General features: G+C 45.2%; 2 protein-coding genes across 6 annotated transcripts in view; one reads left to right on the top strand and one right to left on the bottom strand.

Moving 5' to 3' along the window:
- Nucleotides 1-14,229, top strand: part of BOC (BOC cell adhesion associated, oncogene regulated) — a 44,549-nt gene extending 30,320 nt beyond the window's left edge. For 2 of the 5 annotated variants that reach the window (XM_090150869.1, XM_090150863.1), the window contains exons 4-19: nucleotides 540-686; nucleotides 1,241-1,384; nucleotides 1,729-2,022; nucleotides 2,828-3,100; nucleotides 3,602-3,900; nucleotides 5,866-6,034; nucleotides 6,726-6,836; nucleotides 7,247-7,453; nucleotides 8,289-8,470; nucleotides 9,943-10,048; nucleotides 10,238-10,360; nucleotides 10,624-10,845; nucleotides 11,246-11,472; nucleotides 12,060-12,139; nucleotides 12,753-12,946; nucleotides 13,521-14,229. In XM_090150869.1, coding sequence (XP_090006995.1) covers nucleotides 540-686; nucleotides 1,241-1,384; nucleotides 1,729-2,022; nucleotides 2,828-3,100; nucleotides 3,602-3,900; nucleotides 5,866-6,034; nucleotides 6,726-6,836; nucleotides 7,247-7,453; nucleotides 8,289-8,470; nucleotides 9,943-10,048; nucleotides 10,238-10,360; nucleotides 10,624-10,845; nucleotides 11,246-11,472; nucleotides 12,060-12,139; nucleotides 12,753-12,946; nucleotides 13,521-13,705 — 2,963 coding nt within the window. In that variant the 3' untranslated portion in view covers nucleotides 13,706-14,229. The remainder of the gene's footprint in view (nucleotides 1-539; nucleotides 687-1,240; nucleotides 1,385-1,728; nucleotides 2,023-2,827; nucleotides 3,101-3,601; nucleotides 3,901-5,865; nucleotides 6,035-6,725; nucleotides 6,837-7,246; nucleotides 7,454-8,288; nucleotides 8,471-9,942; nucleotides 10,049-10,237; nucleotides 10,361-10,623; nucleotides 10,846-11,245; nucleotides 11,473-12,059; nucleotides 12,140-12,752; nucleotides 12,947-13,520) is intronic. The other 3 variants (XM_090150856.1, XM_090150859.1, XM_090150860.1) reach the window with 3 other exon arrangements.
- A 545-nt stretch (nucleotides 14,230-14,774) lies between these two features.
- The window catches only part of CFAP44 (cilia and flagella associated protein 44), a 52,626-nt gene continuing 45,480 nt past the window's right edge, over nucleotides 14,775-21,920 (bottom strand). The window contains exons 30-35 of the mRNA XM_031613059.2: nucleotides 20,906-21,036; nucleotides 19,695-19,811; nucleotides 18,603-18,804; nucleotides 17,874-18,034; nucleotides 16,377-16,511; nucleotides 14,775-15,823 (exon numbers count right to left, since the gene is read on the bottom strand). Of these exons, the coding sequence (XP_031468919.2) occupies nucleotides 15,581-15,823; nucleotides 16,377-16,511; nucleotides 17,874-18,034; nucleotides 18,603-18,804; nucleotides 19,695-19,811; nucleotides 20,906-21,036 (989 nt within the window). The 3' untranslated portion in view covers nucleotides 14,775-15,580. The remainder of the gene's footprint in view (nucleotides 15,824-16,376; nucleotides 16,512-17,873; nucleotides 18,035-18,602; nucleotides 18,805-19,694; nucleotides 19,812-20,905; nucleotides 21,037-21,920) is intronic.

Raw genomic sequence — 21,920 nt, 5'->3', positions numbered from 1 at the left:
GCCCTCCTCTTCAGGTGGTGGAAGAGGTCGTGGTGATGCGCAGAGCTGGGGGTGATGCCTATGAGGAGCGTGTAGAAGGTTCCCTTCCTCAAGATCACCCGGGTATCCCACCTTTTTGCCTCCTGCCACCCAGTGTCTGCACGCCCTTGAGGCATCTCAAAATGGTGATTAAAGCATTGACTGCTCAGTAGCAGAACGGCAGCTGTGCTGGAAGTAGGAGGCGGTAGAAGGACGGCTTTTGGCTGCCCCTCAGTGCTACAGTAAGTTGGCTCCATTTTTACTTTGAGGCCAGGATTTTTCGCACCCAGTTCCTCAGCCATGGAACAGGCAGCTTCTCTCAAAGCTGTGTTTTAATTTACATGCTTTGTAGGAAGGAGAAGAAAAAAAATGCAGCTCTGATATGGGGCCAGTTTCCCTGGCTGCTGTGGATGGAGCGGTCCTCTGCTGGCACAGCGGCAAAGCAGCCCCACGTCTGTGGGGAAAGGATGAACTGGGGTGCTGTGCCAGCTGACATGTCCTGTTGTTTGCTCCCTTTGCAGATCTCAAGGATTTCAAGTTTGATGGCCCTCACGTGATTGAGGTGGATGAAGGCAATACGGCTGTCATCGCCTGTGACCTGCCCGAAAGCCATCCCAAGGCCCAGGTCCGCTACAGCGTGAAGCATGAGTGGCTGGAGTCCTCCCGAGGTGAGCACCACAAAGCTCTATCCCACTGCATCCCCATGGCCTCAGTTTTACTCTTTTTGGCTGATCTGAGCGCAGGCTCTTTGAGGGTTTCTGACAAAGCTTCGTGTGTTCCTGCTGCCTGGGAGTGAGGAGTCAGGTGTAACACCAGCATGCAGAAGGAAGTTTGGGGAAAGGAAGTAGAATTAGGTGATGAACTACATTACTCTTCATTGAGCGTCTCGATATGTTCATGAAGTATTCTTCCAGCCCAGTCCGTGGATAAAGATGATTCTGAGCTTGGGGGAATTTTTAAAATTTGGATCTAAATTCTGCAGCTTCGCTCTAATCTACTGTACATTATTTGTTACAAGCTAGCTTCACCTGCGGCATTCTTCCTCCCACAACTGAATCATATCTCCTCCTGATGTGTGAACAGAAAGGGCTTATGTCAGTTTTGTTTCTGTTATCCCATTGTTTTTTTTTCCTTCTGACTTGTCCACCTTTTCTGTTAGGGCACTGTTTCATCCAGGTGCCACATCTTGAGCCATGAGTCATCTCCTCTTCTCTCCCTACAGACAATTACCTTATCATGCCATCTGGGAACCTTCAGATTGTCAATGCTAGCCAAGAGGATGAGGGGACTTATAAATGTGCTGCCTACAACCCTGTGACACAGGAGGTGAAAACTTCAGTCTCCAGTGAGAGGCTCCGTGTGAGACGTACGTTGCTCTCCTTTCATTGCATGTCACCATTTTAGCCATTCCAGTCCTGGGAGCATGTACAAAGTGCTATTTTAGCTGTGTTTTGGTGTGAACTGACATTAACAGCTGCTGAGAAAACCCATTTCTTGCAGGAGAGTTGCCCTGGGTCTGCTCCCGGGGTTTGTGTGTACAGCCTTAGGATTGCCATACCTCTTCAGGACTTACTCTTGTTGATACATGAGTAAAGGACCTTAGTCCGTCAGCAAAACCACTTGCTGCATGCACACATCTTTTAAAGAACAGCCTTCTTGTCCTGCTTTGCCACCTTCCTTCCTATTACCTCCTTGCTCCTCTACTCTCAGGCTCCACAGCGGAGGCCGCTCGGATAATCTACCCGCCTGAAGCTCAGACCATCATCGTCACCAAAGGCCAAAGCCTCATCCTGGAGTGTGTGGCCAGTGGGATCCCCCCGCCCCGTGTCACCTGGGCCAAAGATGGCTCCAGTGTCTCAGCGTACAATAAGACACGGTTCCTGCTCAGCAACCTTCTGATTGACCCCACCAGTGAGGAAGACTCAGGCACCTACAGCTGCACAGCTGACAATGGGGTCGGTGAGGCTGGAGCAGCATTCATCTTCTACAATGTGCAGGTGTTTGGTGAGTGCAGCTGTAGCTCTTGTTTCAGGAGGGGTGGGACTTTCTCATCTGTTTTCAGGGAAAAATATTAATGCTGCTGTACTTTTCCTCTCTCTGGTTAAACCACAGTGTAAGTCACACCATGCCTGTGGTTCCAGTTTCTAGGAGATGGGATAAATTCTATCTTGAAGGCAAAAGGTTCTTCCTTCCAGGTTGCCAACATGAGTTTCCCCCTCCCTGGGGAAGCTCATCTCTTGTCCTTTGTGTCACTGGGTTTGGTTTGCTCCTACACTCTTTAGTGGAGGACTGGCTCTTTCTCAGACATATTTGAGATTAGTATAGGGAAGATATCAGAGAATCTTGCTTTTCACTTTGGTAGGGAAGCTGTTTGTGGGGTGAGAAATAGAAAGAACACCACACCTTAGGTATTTCTACCACATATCCATCCCCTTCTTACAAGCTTTAGGAAGGGTAAGCCCATGTTTTGGTGGATTGCATGTCATCCAAGTGTCAAAGTGTTGTTGGCACAAGTGCAACCTTTGCAGAGTACTGTTTCAGCTAAGAAAAATGGGATTCATAGGTGCCTGCTGTCACTATGCGACTGAGAGGGGAAGCTGGCCTTAGGCCATCTCTCCTTTTGGTTTACGTGGGTGCTGATGTAATAAACCAGATCCATGTGGGACCCCATAAAGGTAGCAGGACTGGCAGAAAGGGTTGAGAATCCATCCCTTTGTCCTCATCCCTGCCAGAAAGGAGAGTGCAAAGCCAAGACTGTGCCATGCTCCCTGTCAAGTAGTCATCATTATTTGTGCTTTTCCCCTCTCAGAGCCCCCAGAGGTCACTATGGAGCTGTCCCAGCAGATCATTCCCTGGGGCCAGAGTGCCAAGTTCACCTGTGAGGTGCGAGGGAACCCCCAGCCTTCAGTCATGTGGCTGCGCAACGCCGTGCCCCTCTCTGCCAGCCACCGGCTCCGGCTGTCCCGCCGGGCGCTGCGGGTGGTCAGTGTGGGGCCTGAAGATGATGGCATTTACCAGTGCATGGCAGAGAATGAGGTTGGAAGTGCACAAGCCATGGTGCAGCTGAGGACGGCCCAGCCAGGTGAGTCCTTCCATTGAAGCTTGTGGTCATTCAGTGCTAGAGGCCAATGAACAGCAAAAGAACAGAGAGGAGGAGAAGATTGGTGTGTAACCCTCCTGCTTAGGTTTGAGCTGCTGTGCTCTTCCTTCTGTTTCATCCTACACTGTGAATGGTTTTGGAGATGCTATCTCCTCCCTTGGACCATGCTGAGCTTACCAAGGGTCAGAGGGGCTCTCAGAGGAAGCCCTCTGTGGCCCAGGCCTGTTCTGGGAGAGGCTCTGGTGAGTCATGTCATGTTTGTACCAGGAGAAGGAAAAATTGTTTCTAACACTTTTTGGAGAGGCCCAGTAGGCAGCACCACCTGGGACCTGATACTTCTAAGTTATCAGTGATGCAGCAGGTGAATAGCTCCAGACTTGTAAGGGTATTCAGGGGGCTTCTCTTAGCTTTGTCTTCATTGCAGCCTGGATCGCATTTAGCCTGCCTGCACCACTCATTTACTCTCAGCGTCTTGTCTTTCAGGAGCTACCCTCAACCCTGGGCAAGATGCCCAGCTGGGTTCAGCTCAGCCTCCAACGCCGCCGTCCATGGACAGTGCCTTAAAGCTGCCTCTGGATAAAGGTAGTCCACCAAAGCCTGTGACCACCCCACTGGCAGTGTCTCCACAGTGCTCAGCCAGCAAGGAGCTGGTGACTCCAGCCGAGGCCCCCATCATCCTCAGTTCTCCCCGGACATCCAAAACAGACAGCTATGACCTAGTGTGGAGACCCCGACCCGACAGCAGGGCCCCGATCCTCTACTATGTGGTGAAGCATCGCAAGGTATTGCTGTTTTGCCCTGCTCCACCTCTCTTCCATGCTGTTCTCCAGCTGGCTGGTGGCCTTGTTGCATGCCCTATGGACAGTGCACTGGGGACATGGGCGTGGACACACACTGCTCACTGGCATTGCGGTTCTGTGGGGCAAATCCAAGAAAAGATGGTAGGGGTGTGTGTGTCAGCCTTAAAATGAAGGGAGTGTGTGTGCACACACTTGTGCCTTTCTGGCTCTCATAGCCATGCTAACTCCTTTGGGAAGCTTCTAAACGACCGCTTTCTGATAGTTTTATTCTGGAGGCTGAAAAGCAGTGCACTGTGAAGCACTTGCTGGTGACAGGCCATGGTGTATGGAGCAGTGCTGAGCCCCACTGAGTCTGAAGGCTCCTGCCTTCTGCAGTGCTTCTCAGCCCAGCAGGCAGGGTGTGAGCAGAGCTATTACCTAGCAGATTTTCTAAGTAGCAAAGCAAAGCACCATTAAAGTGAAAATTGTACTACTGAGGTATAGAGTGCTTCTTGTCATTTTACTGGGAGCATGGGAGAAAAAGCCTGTGTTTCCTTTGGGTAGGCAGATGGCTTGCAGCAGAAAGATTGGTTTTGCAATGGGCTTTGAGTTACATTTCAGTTCTGGTATGTTTGGGATTCCCAGCCACTGCAAGCCACCATTTTTGATAATATGTGGATATATGTATCTCTTTTCCCAAAATTGTTTGACTGGTATAACAGGAGGCTGTGGTAATAGCCCCACATTGCTGATTTCTTTCTAAACAAAACAAAGGCTGAGGGTTTCAGCTAGCTATTGCTTTAAATAACTCTTAAAGCAAAGGCAGAAGATGCCAACACAAGAACACAATGGGGCAAGTTTCAAAAACAAAAGATGCCAAAAGCCTCACCAGACTGCATAGGGTCTAGTAGTCTGCCAAGAAGAGATTTGTTCCCCAGTGGTGTATCATGTAACAAGCAATTCTGTATGCGATATTGGCTTGCAGGCTGGAGTTTGTCCATATTTTACTTGTTTTTCAGTGCTTCACCTGGAGGGGGCTGTAGGGCAGTGGAGGTCATCGTGGGTCACTGCAGTTTGCAGTAATATGTTTTCAGTGTAGTCCAAATTCTCAGCTGGAGACTCTTTCTTGAGATGCTGAAGGATTGTGTGGAAAGGAATTAGTCCCAATAACCCTCAAACTTGTTTAGAGAGTCTCTTTCTATAAGAGATCTGTAGGATCAAGTTATATAATGATCTGGTTTAAACATCTCTGACTGGAAAAGCATGTGTGTGGAGAGGGATGGAATCAATTCAGCAACAAAAGAAAAGGCTCTTTGTGTGAGAAATGGCCGAGGAAACTAAAACCTTCTGACAGGAGGCTTAAAACTGTCTGGGCAAAGGTCTGTTTTTCCTCTGCAAATATCTACGGATGTCTCTTCTCCCTGCTCCTACACTGACCCTAAAATGTCAGCAGCCCACAAGCAGTCAGATGCCATATAGTTATTATCCTTGTTTCTTAAGAATTTCACTTTTTCTTTCCTGGATACTTAGCAGTCTTCAGGATTCCCCTCCCTGGCCTCAGAGCTCTGTGGGCTCAGGAATAAAAATAAAATGAGGCAGGCATTAATCAGTCAGTGTCAAACGCCTGGAGAAGATGAATGATACGGCTGAGTCCTGGCATTTCCGTTCTGTCGTGTTGCCTGCATTGCTAATGCTGCTTTCGGCACCGGGTCACCTCAGCATCCTGTGTGTTTGCCTGCAATAATATTATCCTTGCAGCTGGGGAGAAGGCAGAGAATCCCACCTTCCCTCCTGCTCTGTATGGGGTGGTGGGACATCACTGAAAAACAAAATATGTTTCCACATCTTTCATAGGGCACAGCCATACAGCATCCATTCCCTGCAGGGGGCATTGTAGTTCAGCCAAGAATTACTCAAGGTGAGGCTGCATAGCCTTAATTCTATCCATTGCCTGCGTTATTCTCCTAGCAGGTGGCCAATGCCTCAGACAGCTGGGCAGTGAAAGATGTGCCAGCCTCACAGCACCGCCTGACACTCACCAGGCTGGATCCTGGAAGCCTCTACGAGGTGGAGATGGCTGCTCACAACTGCGCCGGCGAGGGACAGACGGCCATGGTGACCTTCCGGACTGGTAAAGGTCAAAACAGTCTTGGGGTATTTTGCTCTGAGGCAGTGGGGTGCCCTCATTCCTCTCTTGGTGTCTCAGTTGGACACCTGCAGAACCACAGAAAATAGGCCTGGGAGAGATGTCAGGAGGTCGCTTAATCCTTCCCCTGCCTGGAGAAAGGATCTGCCTTTGGGATTTATTCCTGACAGGTGTTTCTCTAAGCTGTTCTTAAGAGAAAATCCAAGCCTTCCCTGCTGGCAGTCTGCTTAGTGCCAAGCTGCCTGTGCCACCAAAAGGATGCTCCAAAAGTCTCAGCTCAGTCCTCCTGTCCCCATGCTGCTTTTCCTGTCCCCAGAAAGTGTGGGAGATGGCATTCCCTTCATAGAAACCTTCCCTGTGGAGAGGGCTGCTCACACAACTTCTCAGGCTCTGTGTTGAGCTGCTTACCTCCTGCTCAGGCAGAAATCTAATGACAAGATTTTCAGAAAACTAATAAAAAGTTTCAGAAAATTAAATATTAGTGGGGGCAAAAATAAATCAACAGTATAACAAATCTGCCTGTGTTGCTTTAGTTCTTTGCTTTGAGTCCTCAGGGCTGTTTGAGTCCAAAGACTATTTACATCAGCATTGTGACCAGGAATATTTTCTTTATTCATCACAGCAAAAATTAACTCTCACCCACACCACTGTGTCCTTGATGCCATCTTTCCATACTACACAGGCCGGCGCCCAAAACCAGAGATTGTTGCCAGCAAAGAACAGCAAATCCAGAGGGACGACCCAGGCACGAGCACTCAGAGCAGCAACCAGTCTGACAACAGCCGGCTGTCCCGTAAGGCTCTGGGCAAGGCCCTTCCTGTTTTCATCTCCTACCCCTGTCTGTCCCTTTTCTGTCCCCAGTGTCAATCTCCCCCTGCTCGCTGCTCCCACATCAGTGAGGCCTCCCATTCTATCTCCAGACTCGCATCCACACTTCTCATTGGTGTCTCTTCTGTGATGGGGTGCACACACCTTATTTGAGCTGTATCTTGAGTGAGATACAGACAGCAGTAAAAGATATTTGGAGAGCACAAACTGAAAGGAGTGAGGATCTGGGAGTCCCAGCTCTAATGAAGAGCACTTGGGACTTAGAGAGCATGTGGGTGGGTGTGATGTAGGCTATCTTTCACCCAAATCCCTCTGAGCTACAGCATCCTCCAGACATGTTAAAAGTGTCTTGATGTCCACCCATGCCTCTTGCAGCTCCAGAGGCACCAGATCGTCCAACCATCTCCATGGCATCAGAGACATCTGTGTATGTGACCTGGATCCCCCGTGGGAATGGTGGATTTCCTATCCAGTCTTTCCGTGTGGAATATAAGAAACAGAAGAAGTCAGGAGACTGGGTCCTGGCCACCAGTGACATTCCTCCCTCTCGCCTCTCTGTGGAAATCCCAGACCTGGAAAAAGGTAGGCAAGTGTTCTCCTCTCTGCTTCCTGGGGTCTGTAGGAAAGCCGTGCAGTCCCTGTAAGTTGGTGAACCATCTGTCATGTCGCACTCAGCCCTGGCATGTGTAAGCAGAACAAAGCCTCCCCAGCTCCGGCCTTAGGTGTATGGGGAAATGCTGCAGATTCTTCTCCAATTTCTCCAGCTGCAGAGACCAACGTACATTTGACCTCCTTCAGGGAGGCTCATGCATGCTTTTCTGTATTAAGGGACATAGTTACTAAAGGCATTAGTGTCTTGTTTTTGCAATTTACTAGATAGGACTTTTCTTTCTGTAGCCACAGGCAAGACAGATGGGCTTGCATGCAGTTCCCACTGAACTTCACATGAGAAAGAAAGGCATTGTTGTGTGGGATAGCTTTAAAAAGCAAAATACCTACCCATACTTAAAAAGCAGAAAAAGGATGTCCCAGTTAAAATGGCTTAGGCTTAGAACTTTTGTCTGAGATTTATGTAGCTAATTTCAATGCAATAGAGGAAGGATATCCCATATCTGCTTTAGGGTAAGCGCAAATTTCAGGCATCTCTGAATCCAGACATCTACCCCACCTTCCATAACTGCTACATGACTTCTAGACTAACAAGACAGGAACTGGAAGAGACAAGTAAAAGCAGACTCTGTCTATCACATGGCTGAAATATGTTTGTACTTCAACCAAAACGTCTCTGTAGTTTTTTTCACTTTCTGGAGAAGACAAAGCCCCCCCTCCACAGCCAGGCCTGTGCTGACAATAGAACTCTTGAAATACATCAGTGCCGTCTTAGTGAAACTTCTTTTATTCCCCATTTCTTTCCAAGGGTTTTCCTATAAGTTTCGTGTCCGAGCACTGAACATCCTGGGAGAAAGTGAGCCCAGTGCTGCATCTCGGCCATATGTGGTGTCTGGGCACAACAACCGAGTCTATGAGCGCCCTGTGGCTGGACCATACATCACCTTCACAGATGCCATTAATGAGACCACCATCATGCTGAAGTGGATGGTAAGCTTTGTGGGGGAGAAAGAAGGATCTCTGCAGGAAGCAAATGTGTAGGTGCTACTTGCCCAGTTCACACATCTTCAAGGCTACCACACCGGAGCTTGTCCGTAGCACAAATGGATTGGAGATCCTAGAGTTGTCACAGGCGTTGAGGACTGAGCTTATGCCGTGCAGAAGTGCAGGAAGTCAGAGCCTAGGAAACCTTTTAATCTGAATCCAGCATTATAAACAGGAGGCATTTCAGTGGATAACCTCAGGTTCTTGACCATTTTGTCCAACAAGCATGGTTCAGCAATGCGTAGGGTGGCTGCTTGCTTTTCTGACCAAATTCCTGGAATCTATTAGCACTTCTGTCTGCCCCACTAGTTTCCAGCAGATGTGTCCTTCACTCTCACTTGCTAAGCGGCAGTTCTAAGTGCTGGCAATCATGTACAGCAGTCCAGCCCTGAGGATTTTTAGGAGTGGGCAGGATATTTTGGCTCACAAGCCCAGATCCAAGTATTTTCAACAGCTTAGAGCTTATTCAGAGGGATGCATCATACTCTTCTCTCCCTACATCTGATTCAAAATTGCTCCAGGGCAGGATGGGCAATGATGTTATTTTAAACACACTAGCTGATAAAATACTAGATGAAAGCTTGCAAGAGCACATGGAGCTGGGGCAGTGCGGCCCCAGATGAGGGAGGAGCAGAGTTGTCTTCAGAAATATGTGACTTCTACAGTCACTGGTTCATAGCAAGATAGATGCACTTTGTCTGGATGTTTTAAGTTTCTAGAAGTCAAGGTGATGGTGTGTTTGTCCTTGCCCAGCTGAGTAACTTGCTGAGGAAAAGGAGGGCTAGAGCAGGGTCATGAAGATGATCTGAGGGCTTGAGCAGGGGGGACCTGCCACTACCTGCAGGGGGCCTACAGGAAAGCTGGGGAGGGATGTTTTATAAGGGCATTTAGCGACAGGATGAGAAGAAATGGCTTTAAACTGGAAGAGGATAGATTTAGAGTAGATATTAGGAAGAAATTCTTTACTGTGAGGGTGGTGAGACACTAGAACTGATTGCCCAGAGAACGTGTGAAGGCCAGGCTGGATGGGGCTTTGAGCAACCTGGTCTAGAGAGAGGTGTCCCTGCCTATAGCAGGGGAGTTGGAACTAGAAGATCTTAAAGGTCTCTTCCAACCTAAACCATCTGATGCTTCAGAGAAGAAAAATCATGGAAGCAGAGTATAGAATGATAGGGTGGATAGGATCAAATTAATGGCCCGCCTGCTATGTGACAGAAGCAAGATGTGAGAGTGTAAAAAACATCAGTGATCTCTGGGAAGGAATTTACTTACTGTGAAAACCAGTGGCAAGACAAGGAAGAGATCCTCTGCTGGGACTTCTTCCTGTTCCATCCCATTTATCCTGACTGCTCGTCATCCAGAACAGTATGGATCTGACAACACAGACATCTGTGCTAATTTCTGCTCTTCCTCTGCAGTATATCCCAGCCAGCAACAATAACACTCCCATCCATGGCTTTTACATCTACTACCGCCCCACAGACAGTGACAATGACAGTGACTACAAGAAGGATGTGGTAGAAGGTAGGAGATATTTGGACACTGGTCCTAACTGCTAGTTCCTCCTGTAAGAGGATGTGCCCAGAAGGAGCCCTGTGTACCAAAGACATAAGGCTACTGCTGGATTTTTTTTTTCCACCTAGCACTGCTGCAGAGGTGGGTTGTCTGCACATAGGAAGCCAAGGGCACCCTGTGTATGTGTTCTCTCCTCAGGAGATAGATACTGGCACTCCATCAGCCACCTGCAGCCAGAGACCTCATATGACATCAAGATGCAGTGCTTCAATGAAGGTGGTGAAAGCGAGTTCAGCAACGTGATGATCTGTGAAACCAAAGGTGAGCAGCTTTTCAGGGCACATGTGGGAGCCTAGCACTCTGTCCCTGCTGCCTGCTGCTGTCCAGAGCACAGCAAGGCAGGAATCATCTCTGCATGACTGCATGTCATCTAAGCTCTGGCACGGGACAGAAGAGGGCAGGTAGGCTTGGTTATGCTGTTGCTCAGTATGTGCATACACCCACACCAGTACTCATATTTCTTAAGCGTGCTGCTCTTCCTCCTGCCATGGCTGTTTCTCATTCTCTGTCTCTTCCTTTCACAGCTCGAAAATCTCTTGGTCTGCCGGGTCGTCTTCCACCCTCAACAGTGGCCCCTCAGCAGCATCCCCCACTTAGCGGTGGACACAGTGGCCTGGGGACAGGAGCCATGGTGGCCCGTTCCAGCGATCTACCATACTTGATTGTAGGAGTCGTGCTGGGCTCTATTGTACTCCTCATTGTGGCCTTCATCCCCTTTTGCCTTTGGAGAGCCTGGTCTAAGCAGAGTAAGGATCCTTTCTTGAGGGCTGATTTACAAGATATAACCTTGTGGGTTAGATATGATCCTGGATGTAATTGGATCAAACATCCAAACCGTGAACCCTGCATATTCTGGGAAGCAGGGAAAGAGTGGCAGAGGTTCCAAATGTCCAATGAAACCCTCCCATCAAGGTAAAAGACCAACATTCATCCCTTATCTTGTTTACCTTGTTAAGAAGGAACCCTGGGACTTAGAAGAGGTGGAAAGGGGCACTGCCTTCCCTTTTGTATTGTTTATTTCTGAGGATGCTTAGTGTGCCAAAACACCTGCCTTAGGACATCTTAACACTATCATTTTCAGTAGTTCACTTCAGGAAGCTCAGCTTTACCTCTGCTTTTGGCTCAGTCTTGTTCTTCCTTCTGCAGAGCAAACCATTGACATGGGCTTCCCAGGAGCTGGACTGCTGGTGTCATCCTGCCAGTACACAATGGTGCCCCTGAGAGGCATTTCTGCTCCTCGTGCCAATGGACATCCCTATGTTAATGGGCAGCCCTATGCCAGTGGGGCACATCTGAACGGCATCTGCCCCTCTGCAGGAGTGGACTATGTGACCTCAAAGACCCAAGATTACAGTCCAGATGACATGCAGCAGGTATGTCCACACCCACATTTAACAGCTGATTTGACATGAGCCACGGCCATGGTTGCAGTGGGAGGACTTCTCCAGACACGCTTGACACTTTTTGCAGCACATAGAAGTGCCAAAACTGGCTCCTTTTTGAAGTTTCCCTGTTGCAATGAAGTTGCATGAGACCTTGGATGAGCAGGAAGGTCTCCCAGTGGCTTGTGATGAGGTGGCATCCTGGGGCAGTAGCTCTCAGGCAGAAGGAGGCAGTGAGCAAAGGCTACTCCTAGTGGAAACAGTTTCTGTTTCTCCTGAGCAAAGCACCCAGGGACTGGCAATATTGAGTATTCTGTATGTACACAGTAAAATAAATGCAGTCCACAACAGAGAGTATAAATCGGTTATCATGACCCATTGATACAGCAATAAGTAATCTGAGTTTTTCAGTGCTTCGTTCTACTCTGTAACAAAAGAAACAGCTCCAGCTCTTTCCACCTTCTGTTGTAAGAACTTCACCATTGTGGCTTGTGGTTCAGGTTCTGCTAGAAATCAGCACCAATCTCTTACTGCTGCTTTACGTCATTGCTCTGCTAAGATCCGTTCTCTCATTCCAGTCACATGAGGAGACCAATGCCTTGCTGCAGGCGAGAGTGCTGCAAAATGGGAATGCCCAGCGAGACTACCAGCCCACCAGGTTGGTCCTGGCTTACCAAGGGGAAGGATGAAACAGTCAATCCTGTGGGGCTTGCTGAAATACATGTTTAGAATGGCTTGTGCAAACATGCCCTTGTCTGTTCCAGTTCACTTGGGAAACAAACCTATGCTCCAGCATTAGCCTTTTTGGTTTAAACTCGTTTCACACATCTCATTCTTCTAATGGTTTGAAAGAGAGGTGATTTCACTTTAGAGATGGCTCTCCCATTTTCTCCTTGTGCTCTTAAGCGTAGACTGGAAAGTACAATGAGACAGACTAATGTCTGTGGCTGGATGCTGATAAACAGATGTCCAGAATCTGGTGAGTTGCAGACACTTAGTGTCTCATGTTCAGATGCCATGTCATTATTCCCATGCTCCCCAGGAGGCATAACTCCTCCAAGCTTCTGTGGCACTCACCAGGTTTTGAATCACAGTTACCAGTTCGCATCACCTCATTTCCACTCCACAAGTATATCCATATTTCTCCTCATTTAGAAATGGTTTGTCATTTTATCAGTGCAGCTGGCTGAAATGTTGCAGGAAGCATACCTTTCAAGGAGGAAATATGTGAATAGTGCTGAACTTCTTTCTTTGTCTGTCTGCCTCCCTAGATTGCCGAATTCAAGACCAGAAGACAGCTCTTTCCTGTACAGCCTCCCAGATGATTCCACTCACCAACTTCTCCAGCCACAAGATGACTGTCCACACCTTCAAGAGCACTTCATTGGCCTGCATCATCCAGCAATAGGCAATAAAGTGGGAGGTCCTAGTTTGGATCCTCGACGAGATCCACTGTTCCACCATGGTCAGTGGTCTGGAAAATTCAGTGCTTGCTTCATCTCCTTGTTTTGGGCTGGTTTTGAAGGAAAACTTCACTGTAGAGGAGGCTTGATGGCTTTGTTCGTGCTCAGTTCTGTGGTGCAAGGACTGACTTTTAGAATAGCATGGCAAGGCCACAGTAGCAGTTGGGATTGTAAATTGCCTGGGCCACTTTTAAACAACAGATTTTTCATTTCTCCATAAGCACGGCATATATGCTGCTGGAAGGATGCATACCCATCTGCAGTTGCAGAGAATAATCACTTAGTCCTTCTTCAGCTTACATCTTCCAGGCTGGTCAAACGCCAAGGTCCCTGAAAAATTGTGTGAATCCATCCTGCTAGGATACGATCTATTGATCCATCCCTCCTGTGGGATGGATCAGACACATTGCATATGAGCATAGGAGTAAACTCCCCTATAGCCAGGACTTTTAGAATGCAGTTCTTGGTCCTTGATCAGACTATCTATCCTCATAAAGTGGAGTGCTGACTAGAAAGCTATCATAGTATCTCTCATTTCTGTACACATTTTAATTCTCTCGCTCCTCTGCCTTTCAGGAAGCCCTTTCTGCCTAGGCCTAGTGCCAGTGGAAGAAGTAGAAAGACTAGACTGCTGCCAGTCCAGAGGAGACCTCCATCCCCAGGCTCCAGTGCTCACATCTTTGAGTCAGGACCTACCAGGACATCTGAACAGCAGCTCACTATCGCTGAGGCCCTTAGAGACTCACTCTCCTATCAGTTAGGGGCTAAGCTGTCTATTGCAAAAGACTTATTCTAAAGAGAAAAAAAGAATGGGTATTTATTTTTGTATAACACCTCTATTTATATATTTATGCACTTGTATATAGATGTATATGTGCCTTTTATAATGCTATGGAGACAGAAGGCATCTTCAGCAAGGCAACAGGAGGGCCCAAGAAACAAAGCAGCAGCTACCTGTGGCACTGGGCTGTTCATCAGAGCACAAGATAGAAACAGCAGCACAAGGGATATTGCAAGACATGGGTCCAAATGAAGCTGCCACCACCAAGATCAATCAGCCTCCTGCAGTGAGGGCTTCTCCTTGCCCACAGGAAGGCATGTCCCAAGAACGCACTCCTGTGAGTGGACTGGAGTTATGCACTCTGCTTAATCAACGTAAACAAACTTTCACATAGACGCCATCTGCAGCTGCATATCTGTAAAGACAAACCCATGCTTTAACAACTAAAATAAAGGCTTACGTGTTTTCTGTGGCTGGTTGTACTAAAACATTCCACAGAATGAATCTACGTTCTTTTTCCTTGCGGAAACATGGCAAAAAGGACTCCTGAGGGAAGTTGACACTTGAGGGAAGTTGACACTTTCCTGCAGTTACAGTTTTCCTCTAATCTATGTGAAACTTTTCAATGCTGAGCTGAGGAGAAGAGGGCTGGCTGCTATCTATGCCAACTAAGTGATATAAAACCTCTCATGGGGAGCAGAGCCAGGGAAAATTTTCATTTACGTCTAAGGATAGCTATATGAGATTTTGGAAGGACACCCAAATATCTGCCCCCAGTCGGCACCTTCACAGTGAGTCACTGAAAAGACGGGCAGCACAAATACCATTCGTTTGCCTGTAATGGGGCCAACAGTAGCAGTTTTTGTGCCTCGCTGGGACACAGCTGGATCCTGGCTGAAGGTGTGCCAGACAGCAATGACCAGGGAGGGAGAGGGCAGAAGAAGCAAGACCAGCTGCAGGTTGTTTGAGCTTTTTAATTAAGAAAGAGCAGCCAACCCCAAAGCTCTGTGTGCTGTTGGAAACTTTGCAATGGAAGAACATTGCATCAGAACCCCTCCACTCGAAGGTTAAAGAAACTTCACGTGAGACAAAGTAAGCACTATCTATGATCACTCACTGTCAACATCCCAAATGCAAGAGGAAAAATTAGAAAGGTTAAAACCATAAAACAAAGACTAGCTCTACTCTCTAGTGCATGCAAGTCAGTGAAATTACAGACTGACTTCACATTTGCTATAGTTTTCTTGTTCCAAATAAATGGTGCATCCTGCACTGGAGTTCAGTTTCCCACCTCCACAGAGCAGGGTCAAGACTCTCCCTGGTGCCATACCTTTCTAGCATTATAGGCCCTGAGGAAAAAGGTCTCCTTGCTTTCCCCAAACACAGTGCTTCCCATCTCTTTCTACAATATTCCTAACTCAGTTAGGAGACAACTGCTATTGCAGTGGGAATGTTCAACAAGTAACAAGACGCACCTTTAAGACAGACCTCCTGTACCAACTACTGAGAACCTAGATGCTATAGATACAGTTGGCCATGTGAAACATTCTCATTTCCAGCCTTCAAAAGCCATTTTGTACTGAGAGCTAATAACAGGTGTGTGCACATACATACAGAGAGCATCTCTTTTGTGCAAAGCTCTGCAATGGACTGACAACAACATCATTTACTGGTTGCAATTGCACATTTAATTCCCTACCCACCACTACAGCCACTTTTGGATAAAGGAAACAAATTTAATCCTTTACAATGAAACCCCTGTATAACCAAAACTATATATTTCACACTTACAAGTATTATTACTGCCATAGTTCAGTGTCTGCTTTTAAGGGACACTTGAACTGCTAGTTACCTTTCATGGTTTAAGAACAGGGAATATTTCATCTGGTGCCTCCAAGTCCTGTGGTGATGAAGGTTGTAGAAACTGATTGTTCCTGGTTAAGAGACTGAGTTGTTCATTTAAATGCCCATCTTTTCTGCTTAGAAGATTGATTTCTTCTCTTAGGATGGCTTCGTCATGAGCCAAACATTTCAGCTGTGACTCCATCCTCGCCTTCTCTTTCATATCAGCAGTTCGGGGGCCCTGAAATTCTACTCCCTGTAAGGAGAGAAAAAAATTACACCTATAAGAAAAATGCAAGAATTAACAGTGGAGTTTATTTCATTTGGGAAAGTGAAGCATTCCAAGAAGTGGGACAGCGACTGCTCCATTCCTCAGTCAGAACTACTTGGAAGACAGAGTAATAGGCCTTTATCTTTGGCTCAGTCTGTTAACAATGGCTGCTTCATTCCCTAATAGAGAGAAAGAAAACAACTCATTTGTCTGTTTCCATGTATCAAAGGAATAATTTTGACTTTCTGCAAAACATTTTCTAATTAGAAATAAAATGACTTTGCTTCAGTATTAGAAAGCAGCCAAGAAATTAACAGAGAAGTTAAAAGTGTGGCCTACTTCAGGATCAGTTCATCCATCTTCCTCTCTGGAGAAGACCTGGAGCAGCCATTCAGCCTTTGCCCCTATGCAATATCAGCCTGAATGACTGATTGCACAGCAGGATTTTTCACCAGGGAGATGGTGAGGACTGGATGAGCCCCTTTCAGCTTTCAAACAGTCCCAAACCTGCATGTAGTACAGTAGCTAGGAAATTTACCAGATCATCCTTCAGTGAATCCAACTTAGTTTCAAGCTGCTGCTTTTCAAGGCAGAACTGGTTCAGCTGCCTCACCTTTATGGTGTTTTCTTTTGTCAGCATCATTAGCTTCTGTTGTAAGTCTGAGATTCTTTTCTAGAAAGAAATAAAAAGTTCAACGAGGATGAGTGAGGAGAAGAAGGATGAAATAGGGAACAAGGGCTAGGCTGAATATGCATCATAGAAGAGAGGGAAACAACAAACTGATCCTGCATATAAGTGATCCTATGATACCTTTCATACAATCTGTTTTGTTGTTGGTTTTTTTGGGTTTTTGTTTGTTTGTTTGTTTGTTTGTTTGTTTGCTTGCTTTTTGTTCTTAGTATTGAAAATAAGCATTTTGGCAAAGCAGTTAGTATGGGAAAGGGAAGACTCTTAGGCACATAGTAATCCATTTGTGTATAAGGTATGAAACTGGCACCTACCCCTGCCACAAGCCTGCACAGATGACAAATCAGAGGAGGCTAAGGCTATGAGTTTCCAATTTGAAATGCAGTTTTCTTACCCAAATCGAGGAGGAAGACATGGGTTCTTTGCATAGCTACAAACACAAGACAATCAGGAGAGCAAAGAACTGCAGATCTGAACATTCTCCTTTCATGAGGTATTATGCTGTGCAAACATGCATGGGAGTGGGCAGCACAGTTCCTTACAAAACAAACCTACTTTCTGGAGTTCATTATGCAAACCTTGCAACATATCCAAATGTATGCTTGATGTATGTGTTGAAGGATACCAGACTAACTTTTCTAAGGAGCAGAGCATTTCTCACAGCAAAAAGTAAGCCCAAAGCATGTTGACAACTGACATTAACAGGAAGAAGTAGAAATCACAAAACCTATTAGGAGGGGTAGAGGTGAAATATTAGTCAAATTAAAATCAGGCATGATACTCACTCATAGAGATATTTTTTGGCTCTTCTGGGATACTCTTGCTTTCTAATTTTTCTGTCTACATATTTTTAAAGTGTCAGGAAAGAACAGCATTCTGTAAGGACAGCTTGCCTGCACTATAGCAGCCGAGCCTTAGGTATCACAGGAAGGCATGCACTTTTCATGCTGCACAGTCTAGTGTCCCAGGCATCAGCCAGAGGTGCACTGTACTCAAATAATTCATCAACAAATATGATGGAAGCAGGCAATAGATACTGACCGCCAGCTGAAATCTGACAACCTCACATAGGGACTGAAACAGAAAAATGCACTGGAGGCCAGTTTAAAAATAAAGATGTAATCAGCTGCCTCCATAAGAAAATAAGATGTGCAGCGGCAGCAGAGCAAAGGTAGGAGTCATGATGGGACATGGAAGTTGGACATTTTGGTGACACCTGTTGGTGACAGGTGAAAAAAACAAACAAAAATGAGTATGTTTACAAAGCTTTAGTGTAGCTATTCAGCCCCAGGCAAATGAAGACTTAATAGAACACACATACATCCTTCTCCCATTCTTGTACCTTACCATACACTCTTTGATTTCCTGGGAGTGCTCATATTCTTTCTCTATTATTTGCAATTCCAGCTCTTCCAAGCGTATGTTAACAGAGCGTGCTTGAACTGCTTCAAAATCAACCACACGACCAAACTTCAGCATCATCAGCTGATTGCATTTCTCTTCCAGATCTAAAAGGAGAGGCATGGCACAAGTGGCAGAACTGCTTTTCATGGGTTAATAAGAATTTGTTCCATATCCCCAACTTTTTGCCTGAGCTTTGTCATATATGATCCATAATAAATAATTAAAATGAATTCACATAGAGCTCACAACTGAATACTGCCATTTGTTCTTGCCTGTGACCACACCTGAGCTATCACTAAGCCACATTCAGCTAATCCTAGTGAGCCATCCCCACACCAAAGCCTCAGCGGGGCTGGCGGAGAAGGTTCAGAGGTTGTAGACACCTCAATATATCTGGGTCTGGTTCTTGGGATTGTATATGTTTTGAATATAGAGGTTTTTAATTCTTCTTATGTTACACGAGGAAGAAAATGCTTTTAAAGCTGACATATCACAGCTTAATGATTTTACAGTGCTGGAGAACTACCAGTACTTCACCCAAACAGTCCACTTGATACACTTTTTCTGCAGTAACCAGCTGTGACATTTGGGTGAGCATAAAGACAGATCTGCTGACTTAGTCACAGCCAGTGAAAAACAAGAAACCTGTGCTGTGTGAAGTCTGTTACTCACGTTGAATAGTCATCTCCATCTCCTTTTTGTCCCGGACAAGCTGCTTATGTTGCTTCTGGGCCTTCTTATAAATCTTTCTCTGCATTAGCTTTTCATGATGTAAGTCCACAATTCTCTTCTGCAGATACTCTAGGGTCTGGTTGGTAAATACCAGAGCCTGGGAGAAGTCCCTGGGTATCTCCCCATTAAAGAAGTACTCCACCTGCCAGAAAAAGCCATAAGCAGGGCTGACTTGAGTTGTTTAGGGTGCTGTTGACAGTTCTGGATAAAAAATGTGTGAGAGTTTGTAAACTAATGAATGAGGAAATAGCATGGGCACAACTCTCATGTTTGGGGCCAGGGAATCACTATCACACAGCAGAGCTCAAAGACTACTTAGAGCTATGAGGGCTTCCTATGTATGAAGCTGTTTACTCTTCTATAATACTGAGAACAAAAATGGAGTGGGGGACTCCTGTTGAGAGTCTGGGACTCTTCTGTCTTTTTTAGGAACATTTTAATGAGAGTAGATAAAACAAAGATAGAGATGCTGAGCTTGCCTCAGAAGCGTACAAGTCACAACAGGCAGAGGCCTATCTCTCTGAGGACAAGATTCAACCCAGGGGAAATTAAAGCATTGTCTGGAGTTTTCCCTTCATTTTCTGTTTATCATCCCTGGGATAACAGCTGCATAGATGAATGCATTGCATGCAATCCAGCATTTTTGAATTGGGCAAAACTCCCATTACTTTCAATAGTTGGTTTTTTGTTTGCTTGTTTCTATTGTGTTGGTTGTTATTTTTGTTGTTGTTGTTGTTTTTCTCAAGAGATTATTAGTAGGCATAGACCTGAAGGAATATTCCATTCCAAACCTGTAAAACACTTGAAAGCTACACACATTTAATCAGTGTACTGACTCTACCTGTCCTTACATGAGCAAAAACAAACCCAGAGGAAACATGAAGTTCAATTAATGGCATTGTCATTCCAAGAGACAATAGTGGATCAGGAAATCAAAGGCCTCAAAAGCCAGTGACACCACCGTTTAGATATACATAGGCCATTTGCACCTGCCAAAGGTAAAACTGATAAACACACAAAATCTTGAATTACCTGATGGAGTTTCAAAGGCACAACTACATATAAGTCATTCAGCTTCTGCTGCTTTTCCCACTGAAAGATGTCCAGTTCCTTCTCTGCTGTGTTCAGACTGTATTCTATTGATTTTGCCTGCAGAAAGATAAATCGTGGACAAACAAAAATCCTATAGTATTCAAATATGCAGACAACAGGGTTCTATCTTAAAGTTCTTGACCTGAAGGAAAAGAAGCATGGAAAAAAATGTTCTTTTTTTGTTCAGATTATGGTAGATGAGTTTCATAGGTTAACATGAGGCTCATCTATGTATTCAAACAGAATTCTGTGACGAATAATTTACACAGGTATCTTCATAAATATCTTCTTACTTGTGAAGCTACTTATGTATTGAGACAGACGTTTTGTTTAATGTACATACAAAACACTTCTAGATCAACAGTGTCTGCAAGATATTTTTTATTGTTTTATGCCTGGAAATGTGATTCTGCATGAGAAACAATTCAGAATCAAATGTCAGACCCCAGGGTGAATATGTGGCAGCTGGCACGTAGGAAAGCCTTTAAAAGCAAAACAAAAAAGCGCTGTAAGTTAAGCTTATTTGATGGGACATTTTTGAGACACAATAAAAGCAAGCCTTGCATAATGGCATTTTGGCAGAACTCCTTGTCTATCCCACAAAGCCCTTTAAATTAAGATATTTTTGATTTAATATAAATCAAATGTCTTGACGAATGCAGGACCTCATAAAAGCTGAAAGGAAAACTCGCACCAAGTGAGTTTATTCAATAATTACTATGACAAAGAGCAGAAGAAAATAACTAAAAGCAAAAGAAACTTAGAAATGGAGCGTTTTTACGCATGTATTCTAGCAAGCATTTGAGTTAGGATGACCCTTTATATTCTCCATCCCCATCACATATACACAGGGGGGGCCAGGCTACACCAGATATGCCACCTGAATCACAGAGCCTGGCTTCTGTTAGGTGAGGAATCTAAAACTTAGGTCCAGTCCCCTAGCAGTTAAGATGAACTTGATTTGCCTTCTTCAGGAGGACAGGCGACCCATAGTGAGCTGCCTCTTGCCTGTGCTAGCATGGAGATATCTCCCCAAACAGAGGCCTCTTAAAAGGTTCAGACTATGTTTTTATGTCTGAGCCAAAATCAATAGCACATTTTCATTGTACTGGAGCCAGCTGATGCTTGCTGAGAACAAAACACTACAATACCTTTTCGAATAAGACATCATATTCCTTTCTGAGTTTAGCAGCAACTTTCTTCTCCCTTATTAAAGCTTCCTTAATGTCTAACCGCTTTTCCCGGAGCTGGATGGTGTTTTGAAAGAGTGCCTTATCACAGTCTGAGAAGGAAAGGAGCAGAAGATAGCTTAGTTTTGTTATAACAGTAAAATTCAAGCTTGAGTAAGTAGTTTCCCTGACAGTGCAGGTTGCCCAGCATTCTCTATAATGCCCTTGGTTCCTTAGGGCTTTTTCAAACAAAAGCCCTGTGGACCAAGTTCCTCTGTGAAGGGGCCAATGTCTTGGATGGATCTTTTTTCTTTATATTCAGTCAAGACATTTTGTTTTCAGAAGTAAAACTTAACACACGAAAGCCAGCATTAAAGCAAAAGTTGGCTTTTGTAGTGCAGTTAGTCCCAGTAATTAACATTTTAGAGTACAATCTTTAGTTATGTGAACATGTAGATATTTATCCTTAGCATCTTTAACTATAAATGATGGACTTTCTGTGGTGATCTTCTTGTGGGGATTTAGATCTACTTGTAAAGAAAGCTGTGGTTCATAGGACCTGCAAAGTTCTAGCTGGTGCAGTGGTGCCTGTCATACCAGTCAATTCAGCACTGTCAACACAAAACACTAATCAGTTCCTAATAAAAAAGTCTGATAAAGGCTAAGAATTACACTTAAAGACACAAATATGAAGAGGTTAATGCAACATGTCATTTCCCCATTAAATGAGTAATTTGGATTTTTTCAATAAAAAGTAAAAGTTCTGTACTTCCAATAATGCATTGAAAAGAGATGGGCAAGGAGTTAATAAAAATTCTATTTAAAAAAAAAAGTAAGATGTGTTAACTTGCTGGTAAATTTGAACTGAAAATAAAGCAGTGCTGTTAAGTGGTCACTAATATGTCACTCAAAGATCTTAAAAAATAAAAAAAGAGATTGCTTCTCTTTCCTGTATGAATGAATGAGTCAAGAGAATTTTGCAAAGTAATGCTATTAC

This window comes from Phasianus colchicus, chromosome 1 (assembly GCF_987193195.1).
Source record: "Phasianus colchicus chromosome 1, bPhaCol1.hap1.1, whole genome shotgun sequence".
NCBI classification, from domain to species: Eukaryota; Metazoa; Chordata; class Aves; order Galliformes; family Phasianidae; genus Phasianus; species Phasianus colchicus.
Note: the sequence above shows the minus strand (reverse complement) of the source record. Positions and strands in the feature narration are given on the sequence as shown.